The sequence below is a fragment of the Phodopus roborovskii genome, unplaced genomic scaffold (genome assembly GCF_943737965.1).
Source record: "Phodopus roborovskii unplaced genomic scaffold, PHOROB, whole genome shotgun sequence".
In the NCBI taxonomy this organism is placed as follows: Eukaryota; Metazoa; Chordata; class Mammalia; order Rodentia; family Cricetidae; genus Phodopus; species Phodopus roborovskii.
This window is the reverse complement of record NW_026126433.1, coordinates 32,905,486-32,933,175: the sequence shown is the minus strand read 5'-3', so window position 1 is coordinate 32,933,175 and position 27,690 is coordinate 32,905,486. Positions and strand designations below refer to the sequence as shown.

At 40.3% G+C, this 27,690-nt stretch overlaps 1 protein-coding gene across 1 annotated transcript; it reads right to left on the bottom strand.

Moving 5' to 3' along the window:
* Nucleotides 1-3,325: 3,325 nt before the first annotated feature.
* On the bottom strand, nt 3,326-22,180 carry Tnfsf4 (TNF superfamily member 4). Its single transcript, XM_051185749.1, is given in 4 exon segments — nt 3,326-3,363; nt 3,366-3,716; nt 5,927-5,969; nt 21,867-22,180. Coding segments are annotated over 4 exon segments (591 nt in total). The 5' UTR covers nt 22,026-22,180.
* Between the last annotated feature and the right edge of the window lie 5,510 nt (nt 22,181-27,690).

The following is a 27,690-nucleotide window of genomic DNA, read 5'->3' as shown; positions in this document are numbered from 1 at the left end:
TCAAATCTAAGCAGCTAGTGAGTTGGTGTGAGCATCTTTGAACAAAGTGTAGATGGTAGAAGTTGGAGAGATTATTCCCTTGCTGGAGATGATTATTAGCATGCCAGAAATCAAGACAATTCTGTTGTTTTCTTGTTCAAAGCATTGAGAAATTTCTCTGTGTTTAAATATTGGAAACTAAATTCAACCTAACAAAGAAAGATAACCCATACATAGGCCAGATCATGGCTTGTTAAGTTCTTGATGGTGACTTTTGTCACAAAGAGAAAAGGAGGCTGTACAGCCCTACACAATATCGGTGCCAGAGCAGTGGACAGAGAAAAAGTGTAAACATCAAGAAAGGAGGAGGATAGAAAAGCAAGATGAGGAAGGAGATGAAGGAGAGGGAAGAGAAGGGAAGAAGAGGGAAGAGGAGAGAGAGAAGGAAATGGAAGTGGAAATAAAGAGAAAGCAGGGGGAGAGTAAGAAAGGGGAAGAAAGGGGAGGGGAATGGAGGAAGGGAAAATTAGAAGGGAAAAGAGGGAGAGAAGAAAAGAGAAAAGAAGACAAGAGAAGGGGAGTGGAGGGGAGGGGAAGGGAGGCCAAAGAAGCTGATACTAAAGAGCCCTTAGGGTCTAGAGAGTCGTAAATATCATCAAGGTGCCACCAAGACTCCTGTGGCCATACTATGTCACAAAAGCCACCCGTACTCGTAACCTCCTTTTGAGACAGCAAGTAATTACTACCAGGCAGAGGGGGCCTAATTCTCAGATCATCCAGGGTTAGAAATGAGATGAAAAGCCCATGTGAAAGGTCTGTATGTCCTCAAAAGGACTCTACACAGTCAGACCCCTTGAGCTGTGAGCAGAGGCACTGACTTCCAGCTCAGCCATTCCCTGGACAGAGCCAGAGTGGGAGTAAGGAAATTTGTTCCATCCTCCATGTTTATGAGGAATTAGCTAACCAGGATACATTGAAAAGAAACACAAAGAAAAACAACAGACTAACCACTAGTGGATTCTAAGATCTTTTATTCTATCCATGTAAATGGCAAAAGTATTATTTTACATATTGTTAACATTAATACTTATACTCTTTGAGACCCAGGAATGCACTGAATACAAAATTATGGCTTAAAACCAGGAAACCACCTGATAAACTTAAGAACATATTATGATTGACACTCCAAAACTGGCTTAATACATGTGTGTAGTTAAGCCATATCTTAAAATAAAGGGATATTTTTACCTTTATGAAAATACAACAAACAAACAAAAACGGATCTCCCTATATCATCCTGTAAACTGAAAGTTATTAGCTAACAGTGGGTAACTGCTCTGGAAGGAATTACCAAGAAGCCTAAGTGGCGGGGATATGTAGTTTGTAAAGGGCAGACAAAAGAACAAAAAGCAAAACAAAATTTTTTTTTTTAAAAAAAGGAGCTTCCAATAATCAAAAGAGAAAGTTACTCAGCACAGAGACATCTAAAATGTGGTATCTTTGGCTAATGTTATGAACATAATATTCTAAACTGTTAGACATTTCATGTTTTTTTCATGTTATTGGGCAGAAGCAGAATGCAGAAATAGAATATCACTTGTCCATGGTCACTTGCTTAGTGATTGAGTCAAATTTAGATTTCATGACTCCTAAATTTCTCATCCAGTTCTCATCCTGTGAATCTCCTCTTTTATAGAGAACAGGATTAATTATTCCTTTGAAGGAATTAATAAGGGAACTCAGACCCAGACCACATATGGAGGCAAGTATGAGGTTAAGGTTGGCACAGGGCAGCAGTATCCCAAAGTGGCTAACAGAGGCCATCACACACAGAGCACGTCAGATGTGCTCCAGGGGAGTGAGGGTCCAGAGCAGAAACCATGGCAATAGAACAATAGAACAGTGATGCTTAGGCTAGGCCTGTGCATTGCACATCCATAAAAATAAAAAATACAGACTTAAATCACAAATGTAGAAAAACAAAACATGCATTTTCTTAAATATTAACCTGTAGTTATAAACAATTGCTTTTTCAGCTATCACGTATTAGGTAATAACAAGTTTAGGGAACATAATCAATAACCAAAACTGAATACACACACACACACACACACACACACACACACACACACACACACACACACACACAAATCTCCTGAGTCACTAAGACAAAAATCACAGAATATTTCACCCAACGTAATTCATGTAACACATTCAGCCTGTGGACATGAGGTCCACGGTAGGCTTTCCAGTAGTAACCCCTGTGGTTATCTCATTCTCAGATTCTTTTAGGTAGCATAGCAGATTGCAACAGACTGGGAATATAGTTATAAATAGATGCTTAAGAAAAATATGAAATTGTCAGACAAAATAATCCAAATATAACTGAGCTCACTTAGTACCAGGATTAATAGACTTCAAACTTTCTGGAAGTTTAAGAGATAACCATTACAAGGAAACAGAATCATCTAGAAAGATTTTGTGATGCATTATATCTTCTATTGAAAATGACCAGAATATATTGCAATGTAAAAAATTACCGAAAAATATCACATAAAATTTGGAAAGAAAGACATACACACCGTCCTCAGACTGTGGAAATCCTTATCCTGAGATAACCAGTTCACTATTATCGCATATAATAAAAATAACCTTCAGGGGAAACTATCTCTCACATCCTGTATAAGAAACAAAGCTCTATTGGTTTTCTTTACACCACTGATAAGTTTTTTTTTTTTTGAGGGGGAGTGGGGGGTGCCATAGCCCTAGGATAGCTTTTTGAAAGGAGTTTTCTATTATGTGTGTTTGGAGGCCAGGAAAGAAGAGCAACAACAGAAGTAAACCCATAGTGTACTGTGTCACTTAAATGGTGTCTTCAAGTCCTAGTTTCCATAGGGTGATCTTTCTTCTGATCTCCCATGAAATGAGAGAGGGCAATGTAAACATGGATCACTTTAACCTTGGAGAAGGCATTTCTGTTCCTACTGGTTGATGGACACCACCCTTTCCAGATTCATAGCCCCATTCCTTACTTTCTTTGGACAATGCCGAAAGTGTAGAAAATAGTAACCAAGTGCTGTTTTCAGTGACAGAAGTTTATTACAATAATCTTCTGACCAACAGACACAATTTGTCTTGAAGAGACATTTATTTTCTCATTCCCGGAAGGTCTCTTAGCAGACTCAAGGCAATCATGGGATTTGGGAGGTCAATTGGCACGTTTTAAATATCCCTGAGTGAGGAAGTGGGATAGGATCTGCATTTGGTCACATCTCCTAGAGTTGAGCTGGACAGACTCATCTCTCCCAAGAAAGAATCTGTGTCCTGTTCACCCTTGGAGTGGAATTCACAGTGGCACCTGGTTCACAGTGCTATAGATCTTCAGTGGGCACAGAATCTACCAGGAGTTATATTGACAACAATCAATTCCCCATCATTTATCTGAAGGTGTTCACAGGGAGTATCAGGAGCATTTATAGTCAAGTAAATTATATCTTTGAAGGCCAAAGAGGCTACCATAGGGAAATCAACCCTTTGACCATTGTTCAGCATGGGCATAGAGATGGGACTTCTACCCTTCCGGAAATGAAGGTTGATCTTGACCTCCTGGAAAAAGGAGCCCTTCATGTAGATGAGATAAAGCCCATCACAGGTGATGGCGATTGAGTTGTTCTTCACTCTCATGGTTTGATACTCATTTCTGGGTAGGCTGAAGAATAGTCTCCCATTCTCACATCCTAAAAAGAATTGAAAACAATAAACAATATTATGCTTAAGCAAAATATGAGACAAGAATCTTCCAGAAAAACTACTAGAGGAGACTTTGGAAAGAAAGCAAGAGAGCACTGTAGCATACCAATGTGTGGAACCTGCTATACCCTTGGACAGAATGGAGAGGTTACAGCCATTGTCACCTCAGACATGTGGCAGGAAAGACAACTCTATTGTAAACTCTGTTATGCCTTCACATGTAGGTCTTAAGTTTGTATGTTCTTGATTTTCCTTTTCTGAGAGTACACTTGTTATTCACTGTTTTTGTATATAGGTTTTGTATCAAGCCTAAATCTTTTATTTAGACTAAAAGGGGCACTGACCATGTCCATTGGGGGTGGGGACAGGTGCACTTGTGACCTGGGGGAACTAGGTCTGGGGTAGGGACCCCAGAGCACTCTCTTGCTTGCTGGACAGAGACAGAGAGCACCGGGAGGCATCCTTGGAAAGGGAACCTGCTGGCAATCAACTGCCTCTGTTGTAAGTTATTTCTCTCTAAATAAACATCTATTCAGCCTATTTGTTTTTCCCAATCCTTATTATTCCGAGATAGGTCCCTTTACTTTGCAGCCCAGTGGATAGACTACAGCAAAGGTTAGAAGTGGTGGAGCAATAGGGCCTTCATTGCTTTGGTCCTGTCAGCCCTTATTAGCCTGACTCAAGGCAACTACACTTAACCATTTCCTGCACCTTCCCACTGGACCATGAAATACAAATTTCTCTCATGGCCCCCAGGAAGCAGACTCACCAACAGCAAGCAACACTGGTGGTCTTTGCCAGTGGTCAAATAAGCTTAGTGATGCAGCCAAGCACAGAGTGCTATGGGCTCGAAATGGGCTCAGTCCCATGAAGCAGGGAGAAAGAGTCCAGGAACACAGTCATAGTTTTTGCTTCTTCTTTCTACCTCCTATACCTCCTGGAGGATAGCTTGGTAAGAGTCACTGACACAGAGAAAGAAGAGGAGGAAGAAGAAAAAGAGGAAGAGGGGAAAGAGGAATAGGAGGAGGTAAATGAGGGAAAACAGGACAGGCAACAGCTTTGGTAGCTTTGTACTAGGCCTTCCAGAAGCAAGCCCCAAAGCCTAAGTTTCTTGCAGTTCTGCATCAGCCTGAATACCATCTTAATGGGCTGAGCATTATACACCTACTCTGGCCCATGCTCCTTGGTGATAGGAAATAACAGGTCCCCAGTGCTGCCCCATTCAATAATTCTTACTTTACACCAGACCCAGGAGCTAAACTTTGAATAGAAAATAAGAATGATTTATTAAAGCAAAATATACTTCCTGTTCAACTCAGATAACTTAATAAATACTCAAAAACTCAATTAGAAACTTCCGGTGGTTGGCAGTGATCAAGGACCCAAGTGATACTCACTTGATCAAAGTACCAGTTTTTCTTCTTACAGGACCTCCCCCATCTCTCATTCAGGTATTATCATGTTACAGCATATAACTGGCAGGTATCTTACAGCCAAACAGCCTTAGAATCTTTAGGTGAAAACAAAATGAAATCCCTACTCTAAATCATTTCTGGGAGGATTAAGAAAGGCATATTAAGTGTAGATACAGGAACTGCTTTGGTTACTAATCCCTTTTTGTTCCTGAAAAAAAAAATAATACTCAGACCCCAACAATTTGGGGATGTGATACTTGCCTAGGGAAATGACAGAGCCTGTGTTCTGGGAAAATTAAGATACCACAGAAAAGACCCTACTAAAAGCATGGTACAAGGCTTTGCAGATGACTCAGTCAGTAACATGAAGACCTGAGTTAAGTTCCTCTCTCTCTCTCTCTCTCTCTCTCTCTCTCTCTCTCTCTCTCTCTCTCTCTCTCTCTCTGACACAAACACACACACACACACAATAAAGAAAAGAAAAATTCCAGGCATGGTGACACAGTGCCGACTACAATCACAGCTCGGAGGGATCAGAGGCAGGTAGATCCCTGAAGCTTGCTGGCCGGCCTGCTGTTTGGCTGAATCAGTAAGTTCCAGGTTCAGTGACAGAAGTTGTCTCAAAATAGAAGCTGAAGTGCAAACAAGGAAGACAACCAGTGCCAACCTCCACCTCCCCATGCACATCACATACACACGCACATGCACTCATAAACACAGCCATGCATGTGCCACACCAATATACAAAATAACGACATAAAGATGATTTTTGGAATACTTACTGGTAACTTGTGCTTGGAGACTTTGGATTGGAGGATGTTTCACCTAAAAAAGGAGGAAAGGATAGATATTTACAAAAAGAAAAGTGAAATGGATACAGCCGGCCACAGGAAAAACCCTTGACAAAAGACAGCTGCATTTTCTTTGAGAATTTGACCCAGACTTGCTACACAGCCTTGCTTTTCTATTGCTATAACAGCCCTTCTGATAGGGAAAGGTACTTCTGCTCTATCATGAAAGCATCTGAAATCTGCCAATCTCTGTACTAGGTTGATTCACAGGGCCCCAATTCTCCACTTAAATAGTAGCACTCTTTATTAGAAAGTTGCTCAGGGTACAGACTCCCAGAACATATCAGGAGAAAGTTCTGGGAGCTTTTTGTGTGCACTCTCTTCCACGGGAGTAAACATGTCCTGTTTTCAACAGGCTAAACAACCTGCTCTACACAACCCTTCAAAGCACAGTGTTTTTATCTTCAAGCTTCTTCTCTTTACTGTTTTATTTCTTGCTTTTATGTGCTAACTTGACTCATGTTCAATTTTCAAGCTGTTGAAGAGAATAGAAAGATCCAAGGCTTTAGAATAGCTAATTGGCTGGTGGGATGGCTCAGTGGGTAAATGCACTGGTCCCAACATGACAACCTGAGTTTGATCCCCTGAAACTATGTAAAGGAGGAAGGAAAGAACTGATTCTACAAAATTGTCCACACACACACACACACACACACACACACACACACACACACACACAATAACTAACACAAAGAAAGTCAAAATGGAACAAAGTCAAAGATCTATGAAGTGAAAATAACAAGGGCGGAATCATATGTAAAGAATATTCATGTCCTTGAAAAACCAGAAACATTCCTGTACACACTGAGTAAATCACAAAGAATGCACCAATAAGTCAGGTACAAAGGTTGTCTCTGGGAAAAAAATGATTAGAAGCCCGAGATCATAAATAGTAGGGGCCCTTTCTACTACATGGTGTAGTCCCTACTAACAAAGAAAACAGAAAGAAAAAATGCCCACAGCTTCTGCCAAGAACAACAGCCACAAGGTTATTTTTGGCAGAATGTCCTATCAGAGGCATGAGAGAAATTTGTTTTTGTGCCCTGAGCAGTGGAATCCCTACTTCCCACTCTCCTGGCAGACTAATAGCCTCAGTCAAGAGGATTCTACTGGGGACTCCCTCACACAAATGAGGAATCCCCTACTTCTCTTTTAAATGTGATCATGGGCCTCCGTGAGTTAAGATCAATGGGCTACACAGGGAACAGGGAGGGCTTTCCCTGCCAGTCCCTGGGCTAAAGAACAGCAGTGATGCAATGTGGTGAGCATGTGGAGAAAGTGTTGACTCAGATGGGAATGTGAGTCTTGTCTCCCGATCTCTTGTCTGATGCTTCTTTGTGCTTTAAGAAGTGTTCTAGAAGAAGACCTCCAAAAGACCCATTACCCTCACTACCATAATTCCCTAGACAATTAATGTGCTCTGGGGCTAGATGTTACCAGTACCCATTGTCAGAAGTGGTCTATGTAGTGGCATAGGACTTAGCACAACATGCAGCTCCTGAGTTTTGATACCAGACAAGCAAGTAGTAGGTGGTCTTAGATAAAGTATCACAAGCTCCCTAGGCATCAGATTGTCATCCTTAAAAATCACTTCACCACAATGGGCATCCATTTCAGCACCAGCTTTCACATGTATGTGTGTATGTATGTGTATATATATTCTTCCAAACAAAAATAACAATTAAGCAAACAAATAAAATTAGTTCAGTGTGATGACACACAACTTTAATGTGAGCACAGAAGGCAGAGGTAGATGGAGCTTATCCTGGTCTACCAGAACTACATGGTAAGACTGTGTGTCTCAAAATACAAAACCAAAACAAAAGTGGAAACTCCAAGTTAATGAGTTATCTGCAAATGAAAAGAACAGGAAGTTTCCCAGTTCACCAGTTCACAAATTGACTTGAAGCTCTCTGATCTGAAGGCCCTTGTGAGTATATTTCTTCCTTTTTTTTTTTTTTTTTTTTTTTTTTTTTTTGGTGTGGGGGGGATTGAACCCACAGCCCTTCACATTCTAGGAAAGTGTTTCCCCTACCACCGGGCACACTTCTAACCCTTCAAAAAACGTTTTGGTTTGTGACATTATCTTGTCAACTTTGAACTCGCCAGGTGTGTGGTTTAATTATTTTGATTGACTTTGCAAAAGACTCTAAAGGGTTCCTCTGTGTGTGTGTGCATGTGCATGTATGTGGTGTGTAGATTTCTATCGTTTTGTTGCCTTGTTGTTGAAGGGGTAGCAATGACCAAAGGGGCATCTTCTGGGACTGAGATAGTAAGAGGCAGCCAGGAAAGCCACACATGACTTCCTCCACTGGTTTGATCTATTGCAACCCCCAACATCCTGTTCCTTCTCCCAAAGGTCACCTAGAGTGGAAATTTGCATATCCTCAGAAGTCTCTTAGAAACAACAATTTAGTGAATTCAGGTAATTTTATGAAGTAGGAAAAGGTTATTCTTCCTGTTGCCAGAGCCTTCTGCTCTCATTCTGCACACCTGCTCAACTGCCCAGAGACAGTCACCCCTACCCTGCCCAGAAACATTCCCACACTTCTCAGAGAGAGATACTTCTACAATATCCAGAGACACTCCCACACTGCCCAAAGATATCCTACCCTGTTCAGAGATATTCCCACAGTCCCAAAGCCAATGTCACGTTTGGCCTGGCTGCAACCTCATTCTCAAGCTTCACACATACCTTTTTGCATCTTATGATTAAATCAGTCTTTTCTTTAATCACCTTCCCCTTAAATGAAGAACCAGATAGGACAAGACAAAGAGCAGATTGGTTGGCCTCAGATTTGACTCAAACTGTGGCTTTCCCAGCTTCATGAATTTGGAAAAGATATAAACAATTTCTCAGCTTTCAAACAGATGTGTATAAGGTTTCACACTGTAAGTGGAATGCCCCAAGAGCTAACAGTGTAGTTTAAGGAAAATAACATTAACCACTGATTAGTTTGCCTGACACAAATGCTCAGGAATGCCTGCTTATTCTCATCTCTATTTCCAGATTGTCTGCCTATCCAATTCTGCCCATCGGAATCACAACCAAATGAAATCCTTGATGCTTGACAGACGTATCCCCATACCAAAAACTTTAAGACACTTTGTTCATATAAAAACTTAACAAAAGTTGTAGTCATAACCACCAATACTTGGATGCAACCAAAAGTTCTGAAGAAGATAAAACTATGGAGCAGCTACAAAGTGACCATTATTTTCAGGTCTAACAGGAAGTGAGTCATCTGACCATGAAAAGCTGTGGAGAAAACTATGCTTTATAATCTGTGTAAACGAACCGTCAAAGAAGGCTACACTTTGTGTGATTCTAGTTGTAAAACATTTGAAGCAAATCTATGCAGACTAAAAGATCTGGGGATGCATTAGGTCAGGAACTAGGGGGCTATGAAATGCTGAGTAGGGGCAACACGGGAGGTGTTTGGGGATACTGAAGTCATAATGGGGGCGAGGATATATGTCATTATACTTTAGCCAAACTATAGAATATAGAAAGCATATTATCAAAAGTAAACGACAGGAAAGAGAGAGAGACAAAGAGAGAGAACAGAAAAGAGGGAGCCAATATTGGTTTGAAGATAAAATTGAACACAAAGAAAGATCTAGAGAACTACAAGACTGCTGACAACTAACAATCTCAGCTTCCGTGGAAAGGCTATCATAAATGCCCTTCCCGGAGAGTGAGATCAACAACTAACTTCTCCATGGAGCCCTCAACTAATGCCTGTTGGAAACAGGATCAAACACCCATACATAAACACTGAGTCGAACTAGAATCCAGATACAGAGGGAGAGGACAAGACCATGCGGCAGAAACACATACAGACAGCTTACCTGAACAAGGAGGAGCTAAGGGCCACTAGACTGATAGCTGGGAAGCCAGCATGGGACTGACTCAGGCCCCCCTGAATATGGGTCTCAGCCAGAAGGACTGAGCAGTCTAAGGGACCTCAGACAGTGGAACCAGGATGTATCCCTGGAGCACAAAAGGACTTTGCAAACATATCCCCCATGGAGGGATAACTGCCTTAATCTAGAGACAGGAGAGAAGCCCTAGTCCCTACTTCACAGGACCTGTCAGATCTACATGACCCCAACTGGATGGCATTCCCCTACATATGGAATTGGGGTGGGGGATGGGAGGGGAGGGTGGTTACAGTGCATGTGAGAGGGCAGAGAGGGTAAAAGGGAGGGAAGGAGGGAGGGAGGGGTAGAGGGAGGGAGGGAGGGAAGGAGGGAGAGGGAACTGGGATCGACATGTAAAATAAATTAAATTTTAAAAAAAAATGCTTTGACTCCAAAATTTAAGTTGAAGAACAAGTTACTGGGGAAAAGGATTTCTATTTTTGTTTTGAAAAGATGTGGATTCCTTCCAGACTAATGTGGTTTGATCAAGCCAGACAGTCTGAAACAGAGTACAAGGTGATCCTACATTCAAAACAGCTGGACAAAACAGCCTTACAGACTACAGCCAGGATTTCTGAATCTTCTTCAAATCCCCCATGACAGCACCCCTTACCAGCAGGAAGTAGTTTGGAAAGAACAATGCCCAAATTCCCAAATATTGTCTATAAATGTTTGTTTTCATTTAAATAGACTTTGTTATATAAAATAAATTTTAAAAAAAGAAAGAAATCAGTCTGGAAGGCAAGGACTATGTTTATCATAACAATATCCAAAACCAACACAATGTATTTTGTAAATATTTGCTACATATTAAACCATGAGTACATCACAAAAAAAGAAGAAAGAAAAAAGAAAATATGTATTTAGGTCTGCCTTTCTTCTAAATTAACTGAGACTTTGTTTCCATTTTCAGCTCACTATATTTAGATGTTCAGTTCTTTGCATTACTGTTTTTTCATTCCTCACAATTATTGCACTGGTTTGTAATGGCGTTTGGCTTACAATTGTATGTGTACACTCTATTTTCTTATGTACTTACTTCTCTTAAAGTCAATTCAGCATCAGGACTATAGATTATGGCTTTAAATTGTGTACTTACAGAATATCTAGTGAAAAGAATAAATTATAGAGTAAGAAAAAAAAGTAAACCCTATAGTAAAACAAAATCAATCTTGACTGATAATATCTTCAGTGGCTATAAGTTTCATCTCCCCTACTTGGAATGTTTGATGTGACCTTTGAAAATTACTTTTAGCTTGCTGATTTTCAGCTTCTTATTTGTGAAGATGGAATAGAAAAGGTTTATTGTCTCATAAGGCTTGTGTTAAGTTGAATGAGATAATATGTATGAATGAACATCACGACATGAAATAGTTAAGGGGTCAACAAATATCATCTATTGTTCTTTTATACACAGAAAACAAGATCAATGTCATTTTATGGTGTATTCTCTATAATATTGTTTGATATATCAGAAAAATAAAGAATAAAATAAAACTACAACAGTCCTTGACTCAAGCTCACTGATGTTCAACTTATTCATAAAGCCCCAACTAAAAAGGTCTGGATTGCCAATCATGGTGGCACGTGCCTTTAATATCAGCAGAGAGTCAGGAGCAGGTGGATCTCTGTGAGTTCAAGGTCATTCTGGTCTATATGGCAAGTTCCAGGCAAGTTAAGGCTACATAGTGAAACTCTGTCTCAAAGAAAGAAAAAAAAATCTGGGTGAAGCCAGGGGTATACATTCCTACAAGAATCCAAGGTTCACAGTTTGAAATCACTAAATTGTCAACTTCTGAAGGCCAAAATCCAGAGAGGAGATTTTTCAATAAGACCTGTGGGGGAAAAAAACTTGTACTCAGAAAATGCTTGCTGTTCCCAGAGAGCTATTCAATAGCCGAAGAATGATATGATTATCATATTACTTGATAGTTTGACTAAAAACAACAGCAGGTTATTAAGTATTGCTCAACATAATGATGCCAGGTTATATCAATTTTGAAAAAAGCACAATTTTGTTTTTCTATATCCATGAATAGAATTCTATTCTATAGATATGTTATTTTGTCTTTAACCACTCATCTGTTATTATGTTAAATGAAATAAGCCAGATCCAAAGAGACAAATACAAATACTGAAAGTTTTCTCATGTAACATGGGATCTACTTCTATGTGTAGCTCAAAAAAAAAAAAAAAAAAAAAAAAAAAAAAAAAAAAAAGATCAGGTGGTGGAAGCGCATGCCTTTAATCACAGCACCTGGAGGCAAAGGCAGGTGGATCTCGGGATCTCGGTGAGTTCGAGGCCAGCCTGGTCTATAAGGTGAGTTCTAGGATAACGAGGACTACACAGTAAAAGAGAGAGAGGGAGAGAAAGAGAGATAGATAGGGGGGCGAGCTTGAGAGGAGAAGGAGAGTATAAAAGAGGTATATATGACATGAGAACAGAAGTTGGGACCATTTGAGAATAGGAAAAGGACCAGCAAGGGGCAGGGGAAGCAAGTGATGGTGAAGTCAGTGAGTGAGGCAAATAAGAACAAAGTGTAATGATATAAATATATAAAAATGCTTTAGTGAAACACTTTGCTTTGTATGTTAACTAAAGCAATTTGGTTTAAAGTGAAAATACTTTTTAAAACTAAAAATAAGTATTACTATATGGCAGCCATTATACTCAAATTTGTAAACATGAAGGTAGAGCATATATGCTCCTTGGTTTGGGCAAATTTATATGCCATTCATAAAAGTAGTCTTTCTCCATGAAAATATCAACAAGCAATGTATTTCATGGAGTTCCAGAAAATGCGACTGAAATTACCTCCTGGTTTACTATCATGAGGATCTAGGTTAGAGAGAATGAAGACTCAGATAATCAAAAGACATTCTACTATGAGCAGAAGGAGTCCCTACAGATGAGGCCATTCTGTGTGTAGTTAAGAAAAGGGGAAACAAAGAGTTAAGAACTTCTGATAGTGCCATGCACTGAGATAATCGTGTTAAAATCCATCACCTTTTTCTTCCTACTTAAACTACCCCATGACACATAACAATTACCTGTAGTTAGAAACAGGAAAGTGAGAATCAATGCTGTTTAGAGCTTGTTAAGGAGTGAGTAAAATGTAAGAAGTTCAGAGTTACAGTAGTCCCTCTTCTCTTTACTCCAGGATTCCTTAAAAATGAGCAATTAATTAAAAATAAAAAAGCATTTATCGGGAGTACAAGACGGATTTGAAACTTTTATAACCATTATTAAATGAGATTGAAAAATTTGATTTGAGGGATAGCTGCCAAAATACTCAGATTTTAAAATACCAAGAAATTCTCAAAAAAGTAACTCCTTAGATAGATACCCCTGTAGGTCCTCAATGTAGATCCCATCAACAGCAGCAGCATGTGGACTCTGACTGGGTGCACCTGTCTGAGAAGGCCATAACAAGCCCATAGACAAGCACAAAGTAGGTAAATGGAGAAGCTGGAAATAGAACATTTTCGACATGCTCAATAACATAGATGAGAGAATCCAGTGTATGGTCCTTCTCCAGCTGCTCATACCATGTCCCCAGGAAGATGATAATGTTTTAAGACATCATCTTTGGAGAGTGTGCTTCTGATTCTGACTCAATGGGATGTGACATAATGCTGTTGACCTTATACTCATCTGGCATTTGTCTGGAAGAGGGGTAACTGTGCCAGGAGCAAATGTTACTCATCAAATATGAAACCAGGAAGTAAGTTCTGCAGTCATATATGGAGATTGCTGTTCCTCGCTCAATATCGGGGCACAATGTGAAGATCTCAAGGGGGCACATGAATGAGCTGTGAGTCACTTGAGACTGGGAAATCTGAGACGGTTTCCTTAATGTACCGTGCCATCTCCACTCTGATAGAGATGCTCTTCCCATCTTGAATTTCCACCATCGGAGGAGAACTAAGAGGTCATGAGAGCACAACCTAGAAAGTTTTTAAGCTGTGTCTCAAAACATAAAAGTGGGATTTCTCACACTTCCACACTACAGTGGACCAGGAGGGTAGAACTCCCTGCTTGAGGATTTACTGTGTACTTCACAGAAGTAGCCTGTTGCAAAGAGTGGGCTCCGCTTCTGATCAAAACAATTCAGAACCTCGTATGGAAAGGATTGGGAATAGGAACAGGCAAAATCTTTCCCAAGAAATCTTTAATATTCATAAAAATTTATCCCTAAAGGTACATTCTCTTAGAGACAAAGGTGGTGGCTTTGTAAACCTTGCTTTGAAAAGTTTATAGGACTTTCTGTGAACATTAATTCTCTCCTCCACCCAAAACTTCTTCACATTCACCCTAAACACCTCTGCCTGTGCCTTTTGCATGCAACCAACCTCTCCTTAACTCAGTTCTGCCTTCTTCCCCACTACACAGCCTGCTGATAACATAGCCACCTCCTCTTTTACCATTCCCACTCTTGTCCAGTGACTTAGTGCTGGCTGTATGTGGCTCCCTAGAGGAACTCCTACTTCCTGTCCCAGAGAATATGGACTGTGCTTTCATTGTCTCTGGTTCCTAACAGTAATCTCAGATATTCAACCAAACAACAAAACAGACAGAAGTATCCATGGAGCCTGAACACTAAAATACATGAAGAAATGTGTAACTTGGCTAACATACTAGTTCTTTGTATTGGCAAAGGGAAGGAATTCTGGTACCAGAATTTCCCACCCCAAATTAACAGGGGGATTCCTCACATAATACCGACAGAGGGATCTACCAAAACATTTTTCTCTTCCTCCCCTCAGTGAATATCCACTAAAATACTCTTATACTAGTTTAGTATCTAAGCAACTGGAAGAATATGTTTACAATTCACCCAATGTATCAGCACACTTTCATCCAGGTTTTAAACATAATGGCGTTCAGTAATTCATTTGCTGACCTTAGATATCACTTCATCTTTCAGACCAGGCTGGACCTAGGCCAGCAACTGTGTGGTTGCATAAAAGGTGATGTAACACTGTATATTGCCCATGATTGTTGAAATTGTCCTGGACATCTTTTAGTATAAGGAAAGCAGCAGAGGTCCTACTACCATTGGTGTCTTCTACTGGGAGTCATTCACCCATTTCTAATCTCACATACTATATAAGAAGGCAGCCTAGTAAAGTGAACCGGGCATTGGACAAGCAGTAGGGATTTCCTGGTTTCTGTACTGAGTCTAGAATAAGTCCTTTCTCTTTCTGCCCTTTTAATATCTTCAGCTCTTTGTCCAGCCTCAATCAAACTGACTGCGCTATAGTGCCTAATGACAACTCCATTGCAAAAATTCATCAAATCATGTCACAGAATTCCAAAGAGTAATCTCCAAACATTAATTTTAGAAAATGAATAAGTGGTTACAGTGGGTTGAACAGCGTGCCCTTCAAATGCATGTCTACCTAAAACTCAGTATGTGTCCTTATTTGGAAACAGATATAAGCAGAAGTTGGTGTGAAACCAAAGAACCTGAAGGAGTTTTGGCAACCACCCAAAGCCAGAGAGAAGCAAGGAAGGATTCCTGCCTAGAGCCTTCAGTGAGACCATGACTTTTCCAGCATCTCCAACCTTCAGGACTATGAGAATCAATTCCTGTGGTTTAAAGCCACCCAGTTTCTGATACCTAGCCACAGATACCCCCAGAAAAACCACTGAACAGTTGAATGTGTATTTGCAGGTAGTGTAGAACTCAGACAACAAATCATCACATTAATTACTTGAATTGGTGTCTTATAGACAATAAATACATGTTCTATAATTTATTTTATAATACAGCAAGGCCTTATTTTCCTCCCTTGCTAACTATGTTGATGTTTTTTATTATTTATAATATTAACTATCACTATTAAAACCTGACTACTACAAACAAACAAAAAATTAAAAATGTTATCAAAGACAAATAAATTTGTGCAAGTTAACCCATGTATGGGGCATTTCAGAGTGGAAGATCTCCAAAAAAGAAGTCAGTCACCCAGGTCATTTCAGTGTTTCCAAAATTGTGAGCCAGACTACGCATTTCTTGTAGATAAAATTTTCTGCCTTTCAACATCCAAGTCTCTGGAGATTTGGAAAATGTGAATGACAGTCAATAAAAACTGAGCTAGCATGTCCATGTACTGTAATCCTGTAATTTTAGATTTTTTTAAAATAACTTATTTATTTATATCTATGCCCCTGCCTGGGTTTTTGTGCACCACATGTGTGCATGTGCTCACAGAGGCCAGACAAAGGTGTCAGATCCCCTGAAACTGGAGTCACAAGTGGCTATGAGCCACTTGATATGTGCTGGGAATGAAAGCAAGTCCTCAGGATAGCAATAAGCACAATTATCCACTAAGCCATCTCCGAAATCCTGAATTCTAGATTCTTTTGAACTACATTTAACCAGACCCTGAACCTATTAACACTTCACAGCTTCATAAATTCTCCCTTCTGTCTGCTTTTATTACAGCCATAAACAGCTCTTAATTAGAAAGCTATGTTTAAAAAAAAAAAAAGGAGAAGAAGAAGAAAAAGAAAGAAAACAGAACTCTTTCCAAGGTGGATTACTTTAATTCCCAAATTTACAATACAGAAATCAAGCTTATGGATTAATCTTAATATGGTATGCTTACTGAGTTATGAGGTGTAGTTGAATGTCTCCATTTATACACACACCCACTACAAAGTAAACGATTATGTAGCAATGTGCTTATGTAAATATGTCCGTGAATAGAAATAATAATCTTGGCATTTATGAAGCTCAGTACTCAAATGGGTGAGCCTTCAAGCCAAGTTACAATTTCAAAAGTATTAAACTCAGATGCAGGGAACTGACTCAGGATCAAGAAGCTAAAAGCCTGGAACGAGCCAGACTTCTGGTTCCTGGTTCACTGCGTACCCTGTTACACTGCAACACCTCTCCCCAAAGTCTAAGAGGATCTTCTGTGTTTCTGCACAAGGTAGTATTTTGGCTCCTGCATTTGAAAGGTATCAAAACTAGCAGAGCACAAGATGTTAGAGAGTCCATTTTCAAACTATTCTGTAAATTTTACCAATGACTATGGAGATAGAAGCGTGTCCTATCATAGCTCAGGGTTTGTTGTCATCATTTTCTTTTCATGTCTTAAATCATAATAACACTGCCATGGCTCCTCTGACTCACACAAAACCCCCGAAATGAGAAGAAAGTAGCATGTCCTTTGAGAGGGTAGAACACAGAGTAAGTGTTACCAAATGGAGAAGAATAAGCAAGGCAGGATCTCTAGCCCCTTGGTAAGGCTGGGTCTGCTCAATGCTGATAGCTGTGGGCAATGGGCAACAAAGTGAGGTCGGTGTGTGTTTGTGTCAATATGTGTATTTGTGTGTCTCATTGTTTAGCATAATTCCCATTCACACCTTTCTATCCTATTTGAAAGACTTGGGTCTTTAATGAGCACCTGAATCCCTCATTTAGAAAATACCATCACTATATGAGCAAGGATAATATTGTTCAATAGTGTTCCTCTGTGGCTATGTTAACAAGCATTTGATTCCTGAGAAGATGGTTTTGTCTTAAATGAATTTGGTTAAAAAGGAGGGCAGGCTGCCTTTAAGACATATGGGTATGGTTAGTTTTACTGTGGTGCCCTCTAGTGCCAGGTGAGATTAAGTTAATTTCTGTATTGCCCATCTTGAGAGCCCATGCAAGAAGGAAAATGTGGAGAATCAACAGGTTCACAACTGCCCTAGTTGGCATAAATTAGAACAAATCAAGTTTCCCAAAATGATTTACAAGCTCCTTTGCCACCCAGGCCTGCCTAGATCTTCAGCTTCCTCTCCTACCTCCATTCTCTATGAACACTCAATGTCAGCCATGTTGAATGACTTGTTATTGTGCCCACCCTCCCCCATCTCTCCTGTCTGTGTAGGAAATTCCAGTCTTCCCTCTAACATCAATTGAATTTTGTTATCTCTTCCCTCGGTTCTCCTGACTTCCCCCACACATACCCAGACATCCACTCCTCTTCCTGTTGTTCCTTGAGCAAGTCTTCTCATGTCTGTCACCTTTTTGCCTCACTTTAAATCTTAACCATTAATTCAAAGATTATTAAGACAAAACAAGTAGCAATTTATTATTATTATAAAGCTTCAAACAGTACCCTATACAAAAAATATTACTCAGAAGGAATGTAAGGATGTTTTAACTGATAAAAAGAATTCTAGTACAGGAGTCAAAACTATCTAGTTAACTAAGTATACAGGTGAAAATGAGCAATTTACCTGCCTTCTTTGGATTTTTTTTTTTATAAAAGACTGTGGCTAATACCTACTCAAAATCCCAGGATCTTTGGGCCATTTCATTAATACCCACCATCAGAGCCTCAAAATTCTTTATGATGAATTAATTTAATACCACAGCTGTTATTTTCCTTGATTCTCAAGGAGTTGCTCAGAAAAAGCAACTTCTACTTGCATTTGAAGTTATTTTATACATATGGTTGAATAATTTCTAAGAAGAAGATACACGTAGACATTTAAATTAAGCTAATTCTAGACAAAGAATTAAGGCAAATTCCTCTTTCCAGTATTTAACAATACAAAAATAAATTGCTGAGGTTAAGATATGAAACATCACCAAGAAACTGAGTTCTAATTCTGGTTCTCCTCGGCACAAACCACTTCTGCTTTTCCCAGCACAAACAAGCAACAAGAAGGTGGGATTTGCTAAGGAAAAAGTCCTTGACTCTAAAAAAAAAGGTCATGATAAAGGTGACACAGAACTTGGGAGACTTCAACAGCCCAGAACACACAAATATAATTCACAAAAGCTTCTCCCAGGCTAGGGAGATAGCTCAGAATTTGCTAAAGTATTTGCTTAGGAAATAAGACAACCCAAATTCAATCCCCAGAACTGACATAAAAAATGCCAAACATAATAGTGTGTGCTTGCAATCTCGTGACGTGAAGGTAGAAACAGGGGGATCTCTGGATTCCACTCACCACACAGCCTAGCCTAATTGATTCACTCCAGACCAATGAGAGATGTTGTTAAAGAGTGTGGGAGGCATTTCCGAGTATGACATTTGAGTTCATCCTGTGGCCTCCACACACAATTGCCCATACACACACAGCCATGTACACAAGAGCATGCCCCCACACATAAACCTATGCATATGCAAACATATGTATACACACCCACAAACACCACATTAAAATAATAAAAATAAAAGGCTTCTCACCTACTAGCCCAGCTCTTTTTCTACCATTGCTTCCTAGCTACAGTTTCCAGGTAAGACTTTAAATGGCACCCCAGGGTAATTCCCAGTGTGCAGAGTCAGCAACCATAGCACTCGGCTTTATAATTCAAGTCACTGATATTCCAGTGTCTTCATGTCTTTCCTCATTCTAAATGAGGTATTTTATGAACTCAGAATGGCTTGTTTAAATAACTATAGAGAGCATAGATTAAGTATAGAAAGTATATGCAAGAAAATAGGATTTCTTCCAGGCTAGTCTTAAAGGCCAGGAATGCTGACCATTTAGGCACAAAAGTCTGCTGACACATCTTTTCTGTTTCTGAAGCCCTCAGGCCAGTTCTTTGAGATGACATATTCTTTAGCTACTGAGCTGAAAGGACCTCAGTGTCCATCTCATATGACCATCTCCTGTTACCAACGAGAAAACCAAGACCCAAAGGAGAAAGTGAACTGTATATGAGTGACAGCTGCCTTTTGTTTTTGTTTTGTTTTGCTGGGGGGGGTTGCATTCTAAAGATAAAAACTGCTTCCATATATGTGAATGAAATTTAACCCAGCAGTTATTATTACTAAATAAACTTCAAAGGAAAATTGACTGCCAGATAGACTCTAGAGGCTGTAACTTCAGAGTCTTGAAGGTAGGAAATTAGGGCTAAGGAAGTAAAGCTAAGAAGGGAAGAGGAGGGGGGGAAAACAGGATTTTTAATTTTTCAAAATACCATGCTCCCACAATAGAAAACCTGTTTTCCTGGCCATAGAATAAGCCTTGCAGTTCAGTTTCCCCTGACACATCACTAAAAGGTATGTCCCCTGGGAGAGGTTTAATTGCATCAGCCCCCACCATCTGGTCCACCCAACCACCACACCAAACATTAATGTTTTAAAGGGTCACAAATCCCTTTGTCAAAGATATTATCTTCCCTCTTCTCATCTCTATCAGTATGATTTGACCAAGATCCAGGGAAAACACATTCCACCTATCTCTGCTCTCCTCCCGTTGATAAGTGAGGTTAAACAGAATGATCCATAGCATTGCACAGGCTCTAGAACAGTGCAAAAATTCTAGATAGCTAAGCCTCCAGAAGGTCTCTATCAAGAGAAATCAGGCTGCTAATTTCATGGGTAAATAGCTTCAATGTCTGGTATACCTCTCCTACTTTTTACTCCATTCCCCTCCTAGACCGAAGCTCACCTCAAGGACCTGGACGTGTGGCTTTGGCTTGATTCCCCCACCTCTGCCACAGAGTTGCTGAGTGACTTGAAGACAGGACCTTGTTTTTATCGTGCCCTGCCTGAGACTGTCCACAGAGGCCCCAGACACCAGCATTTTACACCTGTTCTTCACTTTTTGCTCCCTCCTGCCCTTGCCCGCTGCCCTTGTGTGCCAGGTTACCCTTGACTGGGGCCTTGCATCCTGTCTTCATCATCCCACAGAGTAAGGAAACACACCACCCTGAGGTTTGAAAACGCTCAACACTCCCTGACCTATTCAATGCCATCAGCCAGTCTATTTTTGGTGACTCTGTTTACTTTCTTCTCAGAAGAGCCTAATTCCGGTCTACATCTCAGGCATCCTACCACAGACACAGTACCCTACCGTGGCATCTTCTCCCTAAGTTCTGCCTTGTCATCTGGAGCCCTGAACAGAGTCGTATGTGGAGTGGGGATCAAGAGGACCAGAATGACGGTGTTCTAATTGGCCAAGGGGGCTTGAGCACCGCATTAGCTACATTTCTGGAGTTTGTAGACACAAGTGACAAGCACCCTGCATGGTCCAGCAGTCATGAATACACACACTCCCACCAGCTTCTATATACCAAAAACCCCACTTCCTGTAAACAGAGACAAGCCCAGGCATTTGCCTGGACTGTTAATCCTATCCTGGTTTACTTTGAGGTAGCTGTCTCTCTCTCTGACAGGCCCATTAAAAATAAGTTCCATTTTGTCTGTCATTCACTAGGGAAAGACTTCCTGACATAAAGCAACCATGGAGGAAATGAAAATTATCAGGCCATACCCAACAAGGGATTCGAGGAGACTACACAGAGTAACCTTCTAGAATAAAGAACTTAAAAAAAAAAAAAACTAGGGTTTTAAAGTGGTTGTAAAAAAAATAACTATGAAATAAATTGCTGCAAATGTGTGAGCTTGCTCACCAATAAATGTGCACACGCATATTGCAGCCCTTCAGATACATGGCCAGTGATGGGAAAAGGGCTTAATATTGTCTCCTTCAGAATTACAAAACAAAACAAAAAACAGATCTCTTGAGTATCTGCAGGTACATACGATAGGATCTGTTACTTCTCTCTCTCTCTCTCTCTCTCTCTCTCTCTCTCTCAACATGGATTTCTTGATTAGATATTTGCTACCAGAATGGATAGATACATCAGTGACCCAAAGCTTCGGGGTGACAGCTCATCATTACACACATTGGGGTTTTTGTATTAGAAAGAAAAAGACAAAAAAAACAAAAACAAAAAAAAAAAACAAAAAACAAAAAAAAAACCCTGGGAGCAGAGCCTCTCTGTCCTAAAGCGTGCCCTATCAATGCTACTGTTGAAATAGGAAGGAAAGGGGCACCGAAGGATATCTAGGTATCTGACCACACGTTGTGTTACCATCACCTAGTGGTGGTGGCAGGGCCCTCAACAGTTTTAGCATTCAGTCATTTCCAGATGACTGCAGCTGTTGTAACTGTCATTCAGCAAGAGCTGGCACATCTTACCGGAGAAGGATGGAGGTGCAAGCAGATGTAGACCAGGCACAGGAGCAGCCCCATGCCCTGAATCCCGGAGACCACCATCGATAGCTTCTTCCACTTGAACCTTGGCCTTGATCCATTTTCCAGACTCTCCTCCAGGGGTTGAACCCCTTCTCCTTCCATCTTCACAGTCTGCGTGCAGAGAAGATGCAGCTATGGCAAAGGGGAACCTGAGGAAGGCTGATCCTCACCACAAAGAAGACAAGGGCAAAGCCAAGCCTGTGGGTCAGAAGATAGACAAAGGTTCCAGAACCTGAGACAACAGGCAATTGAAGGAGTGGGGCAGACTCTCTCAGTTTTAACTCTGCAGATTTTGCAGGCGGGGGAACTTCTATGTGACTAATCTGAATTTCCCCTTTACTTTCTTTCTTTTTTTTTTTTTTTTCCCTCTGGGCTAACAGGGAGTTGTTTTTGTGGCATTCCAGTTATGAATTGAGTGACTTCGAAATGACGGTCACAAACATGTGCTGTTAAGTTTTTTTATTGCACTCGTAACGATAGATAAAGATCATCTTTTTTTCCCTTTTCTTTTTTCTTTCTTTCTTTCTTTCTTTTTTTTTTAAGCACCCTGCTTATCAATCCCTTAAGATGTCTTAAACCACAGAAGAGATTTGAGGAAAATGCTGCCCTGACAGCCTTCTCTATTATGCAATTAATCTCCAGGCCCACTTTACAGATTCAGAAATAAAATGCTTGCAGCTTGTTCTTGAGATGCAAAGGAACACTGAACAGTGGAATCTGCAGATAGGTATAAAGGTGAGGTCTTATTGTTACATAACACATTGCATTAAACCAAATAAATTAGTATATATTGAGCAACTGCTATGTGTCAAATGCTGTGTTAAATGACCTTGCAACCATCACATGTATTCATTTCAGCAAAACTCAGTAAACACATAATTGATTTTCTTAACATCAGAAAAGAAGCATAAAGAAGAAATTCCTGTCCCCTCACCCCATTGCTCCATTTTATATTCCCCCACACACATAATTTCTGCATGAGTAATTCAAGTAACCTTTGAGCGTTCTTTGAAGTGTTGGCTGGACTCAGAGCCTGCTGAGTAAAAATATCTTCCCAGGGCTGGAGAAATGAGCTAGTGATTAAGATCACTGGCTACTCTTCCTGAGGACTGGGGTTCAACTCCTTACTCTAACATGGTGGCTAACAAGCCAGCTGCAATTCTACTTCTAAAGGATCTAATGCCCTTTTCTGACCTTTGTGGGCACCAGCCATGCAAGTGGTGCACATACATGCAGGCAGAATATCCATATATTTAAAAACTCAAAAACAAAAACCTATACAAATACATTCTTCCAATGGACATTGATTACCCTTTCTCAGTGGCGTGCACAATGAAATTAAATGTGAAATAATAATGTCAGCTCCAAAATCACAAACTGTTTATTGAGTATGCGATATGAAGTCAATAAGATAGCATAGAGATGCTCAACATAATTCTCTCTCTCTTTTATGAGAACATATGTCTCATGGTTTCTCATGGAGCTTTCAACAGATATTTAAAGAAGAAAGTAAGAGAAAAATATTCTGAATGCTAGAAATATAAAAAAGTACATTATACTTCAAATTTTTCACAATTAAAAAAATGTCATGGATATGAGGTATGGTCAAGAGAAAAACAAGTTGCAGGAAATGGAAAGTACTTTGCCACAATATTCAACAACTTAAGTAAGTCGATGCCTCCATTATAGTAACAAGATTTTGCATTTGAATTACATACTAGGAGCTAAGGCATGCATTAGGGTTGTAAGGCCAGAAGTGGGACTCAGGTTCTGCATAAGCTACTCTGCCTCAAAGATTACCTCAATGAAATGTGAGCAAGGCATAGAGTGTGAAGACAAAAGATTTAACTCCTGCCTTACATAATACACAATAGCTATAACCAGTAACATTTTACTCATCTGTTTTCAAAAAATGACTGAAAGAGATGATAGGGGAAAAAGCCCTAAACTCTAATAGAAACTAGAAACAAGCTGTAGAAAATGCATCATGTTAAAAATCACGAGAAATAGTCTGGTTAGGTGTGGGGGGGATGTGCATGTGAGAGGCATGTGTATGTGTGTAGAGGCATGTGCTTGTGTGTGGAGGTATATGCATGTGTGTGGAGGCATGTGCATGTGTGGGGGACAAGTGCACTGCATGTGCGAGTAGTAAACATGTGGGGAGGTACATGCATGTGTGTGTATATATAGTGGCTGGAGGTCAATGGACATTAGGTATCTTCTTCAGTTGCTCTCCAACTTAGTTTTTGAGGAAAGGTCTCTGACTAAGCCAGGAGCTTGCATTTTGACTAGACTGGCAAAAATTCAAGGGGCCTCCTGTTTCAGCTTCCCTAGCTCTGGGGCTCTAAGCATGCTCCACTGCAGCCAGCTTTGATATGGATGCTGGGGATGAAATTCAGAACCCCAGGTTTGCACGGCAAGTACATTACTGACCAAACCATTCCCCCCAAGTCTTGGGAATATTTTAAATGACTGCCAAAGGGGCAAAAAATAAATAACAAACATCTGCAAACACAGACCTGTGCAGCATGCATGTACCTTCCCTTACTATTAGCATCATGCCCCTCGGAAGAAAAATTAATAATTACTTTGTTCTTATCTGCAGTGGGAACTGTAGAGCTGTTAGGTATCTTGGTCCCTGAGACTGCACAGTCATGCTGTGAGTCTCCCTATGTCTTCCTCCTGCTATGCTTTGCCTCCTGTGGTCTCAACTGAAGTTCGAGTGGTATCTTGCACTTGTTTCTTCTTCTCTTGGCTTCTTCACAGCCCTTGTGGAAGGAAGAACACACAAAATTGCGCTTAGAAAACAAGCTGGTCATTCCTTTGATAGACTATGTGAGTGTCTCAAAGCTATCAGTGGGCTGCTCTAGCATCTAAACACCACTGATTAAAAAGCACTGTCAATTACATCATCGGTGGCATTTTACTCCTAGGCAGATGGGTGGGGATATCCATCTTGAAAATGCTTTTTAATAAAACATGTCGAACTGTTTGTAAAGAATTACTAACTCTGTGAGCAGTGTGTTTTAAGACTCCTTGCACAAATAAATGTACCTGCCAGAATAAACTAGCTTTGGTAAAATCAACCAAAGTGATTACTTCTCACAGGCATTAACCTTCTATAGGAAGAACCAAAGCTATAGAGAAGTATGGAAAATAAAAATACTTCAAAAGCTGACAGAACATCTCATGTTCAGAAAGTAGCAAAACTTTTGGGGGCTTTTTTTTGGTTTGGGGATTTTGTTGTTGTTTTGGGGTTTTTGGTATTTGGGGCTTTTTTGTTTGTTTGTTTGTCCATTTGAAATATCTATGTATGTCATCATTTTCCATTCAGTAAGCCCAGGCCAGGTGCCTTACTCCTGGTGCTGGGGAAAACACATGACTAAAACACATCTTCATGAACAATCACAGATAGGAAGGTGGGATGGCCATAGCCTGGAAGATGCTGGCACTGAGGTGTTAACAAAAGGAGGAAGGATGCAGAGGGAGCGGGGCCATTCTACACTGAAATTTAAAAGGCAGTAGCTTTCATGAGATGAGTTGGGTAAATCTTAGAGGAACCAGACATCGGGTCTTCTAAGGAAGTAGGATCAGACAATGGGACAGAAGCAGCCAGTACACTCTGGGTAAAGCTTGCTTGTGCCTTGTACATTCATGAAACCGCAGCTGGAGTGGTAGATGGCGGGCGAGTGCCTGGGAAATTTTCCTGAAATGAATTTTGTTACAAGTCAAGGACTTTCAAATGTTCCTTGAAGGAGCTAAGGAAACCCTTGCAGGCTTAAGTAAAAGATGATGTGAATTATATTTTAGACTATTTTTTTATGAGGACTCTGGATAAGTCCAAAACAAATGGCAGGTAGGTGTGTTCTGTGCCAACCAAAAATGTAAGCATGCTTTATATTATCACCTCTGTTTCAACTCTCCAAGTCCTTTGTCTTTATCTTCCTACAATGGTATATCCTACTTCCCAAATACTGAAGGGCTGCACCCACCCAGATTGATGCTCTAATTTATGAACTCAGAGAGGGTGCTTTGTTATAATTCACACAATTCTTTAAGTGAGAAATAGTATGGTTATAAACCAAAGTAAAGAGACTAGTTAATGCAAAGATAATTACAGTGGCTCTTCGTGTACAAAATATGTGGCACAAGTAGTTATAATGAAGTATCTTGGGTAATTAAGATCATGGGAAGTGATGGAATTAAGTGCATTTTCAAATACTAGTTTTGTCCTTGGTATTTTCAACCTGCTGTGGATGCCCTAGTTTGGCCACCCAGGAAGCTCTGAGTCTTAGAATTATTATTGGCTGAGGCTTGACGATGGTGGCACATACCTTTAGTCCCAGCACTCAGGAGGCAGAGGCAGGCCAATCTCTGTGAGTTCGAGGCCAGCCTGGTCTACAGAGTGAGTGCCAGGACAGCCTCCAAAGCAATACAGAAAAACCTTGTCTCAAAAAATAAAAAAAAAAAATAATATTTATTTACCCTTTATCAGTCAAACTTGGCAAAGCTCTCTGTTCCCAAAATGTGGCTGCTAGACTCATATTGTCTTACTCTTTCCATCCCTACTGCTTTTCACACAAATCTGTATTCCCTGCCAGTTGGATTCCTAAATTAAAGTTTCAATCCCTCTCTCTACTTCCATCCTCATTGACTCCCAAACCATTTGTTTCTTATGTTCAGTGAGATCATAATCATATGAAGAGTTGCAATTCTCTGGGTTTGGAGATGACTCAACAGAGAAAGGGGCTTGTTGCCAAGCCTGATGACCCGAGTCCAAATACATGTGAACACACACACACACACACACACACACACACACACACACACACACTTAAAAACAAAAGAGCTGAAATTCTCTGCTCCTACTTCGTGTGTTTCCTCTCCAAACTTACCTCCCTCTTTTTCTGCCTCAGATACATTTGTGTGTCAACTCTCACCACCAAAACCCTACACACTTCTCCAAGAAGAATGCTTTGTGAGGTAGGGGCTTTCAAAAATGAGCTAAACAAAAACCTTAGAAGATGAGGCTGGAGAGATATCTCAGCAGTTAAGAGTGCTTCCTCTACTTCAAGAGTTCTCAAGCTCACTAGTGACTCACAATGCTTGTAACTCCAGCTCCAGGAAATCCAACACTTCCAGTCTCTAAGATCGCATTGTGCACGTGCATACACACACACACACACACACACACACACACACAAATGCACATGTACACACAAAGCTAAAAATATAATAAATCTTGCAAACAAAAACTTTGGAAGAACACTGTGGATGAAACTTGAGGTTTGAGTAGAGGGTTGCTAGCATTCATGTTTCCCAAAACCTAACTGATCATCAGAGTTATTAGAAGAGCTTGAGAAAGATTCAGATCCCCCATTTCTTCCTAAAACTTCGGACCCGGCACACATGGAGTAGGGTGTGAAAACTATATTTCTAGAAGATCCCATCAGATCCAAATCAGTGAGTATCCCCAGAAGCAAATGGAGATCCGTTCCAGCTATACGTCTCTGTGGTAAGAATTCTTCCCAGGGTCTGAGAGAAAATGCAAGTGTTTTCATCCTGTGTAGGGAGCTTTGATTACACTTGTTGTTTCTCTTAAAGCTTCCTAAAATTATTTCCATCTTCCCCATGATGTTGTACATTACTGTACTCAGGGATGTTGCACTGAATTCCCACAAGGCCAAAATGAGCCTACTATAACGATTTGCCAAATTAATTTGAATTTCTTCTTGTAGATCTGCAGTGCAGCCCTTACAGGAGCAGA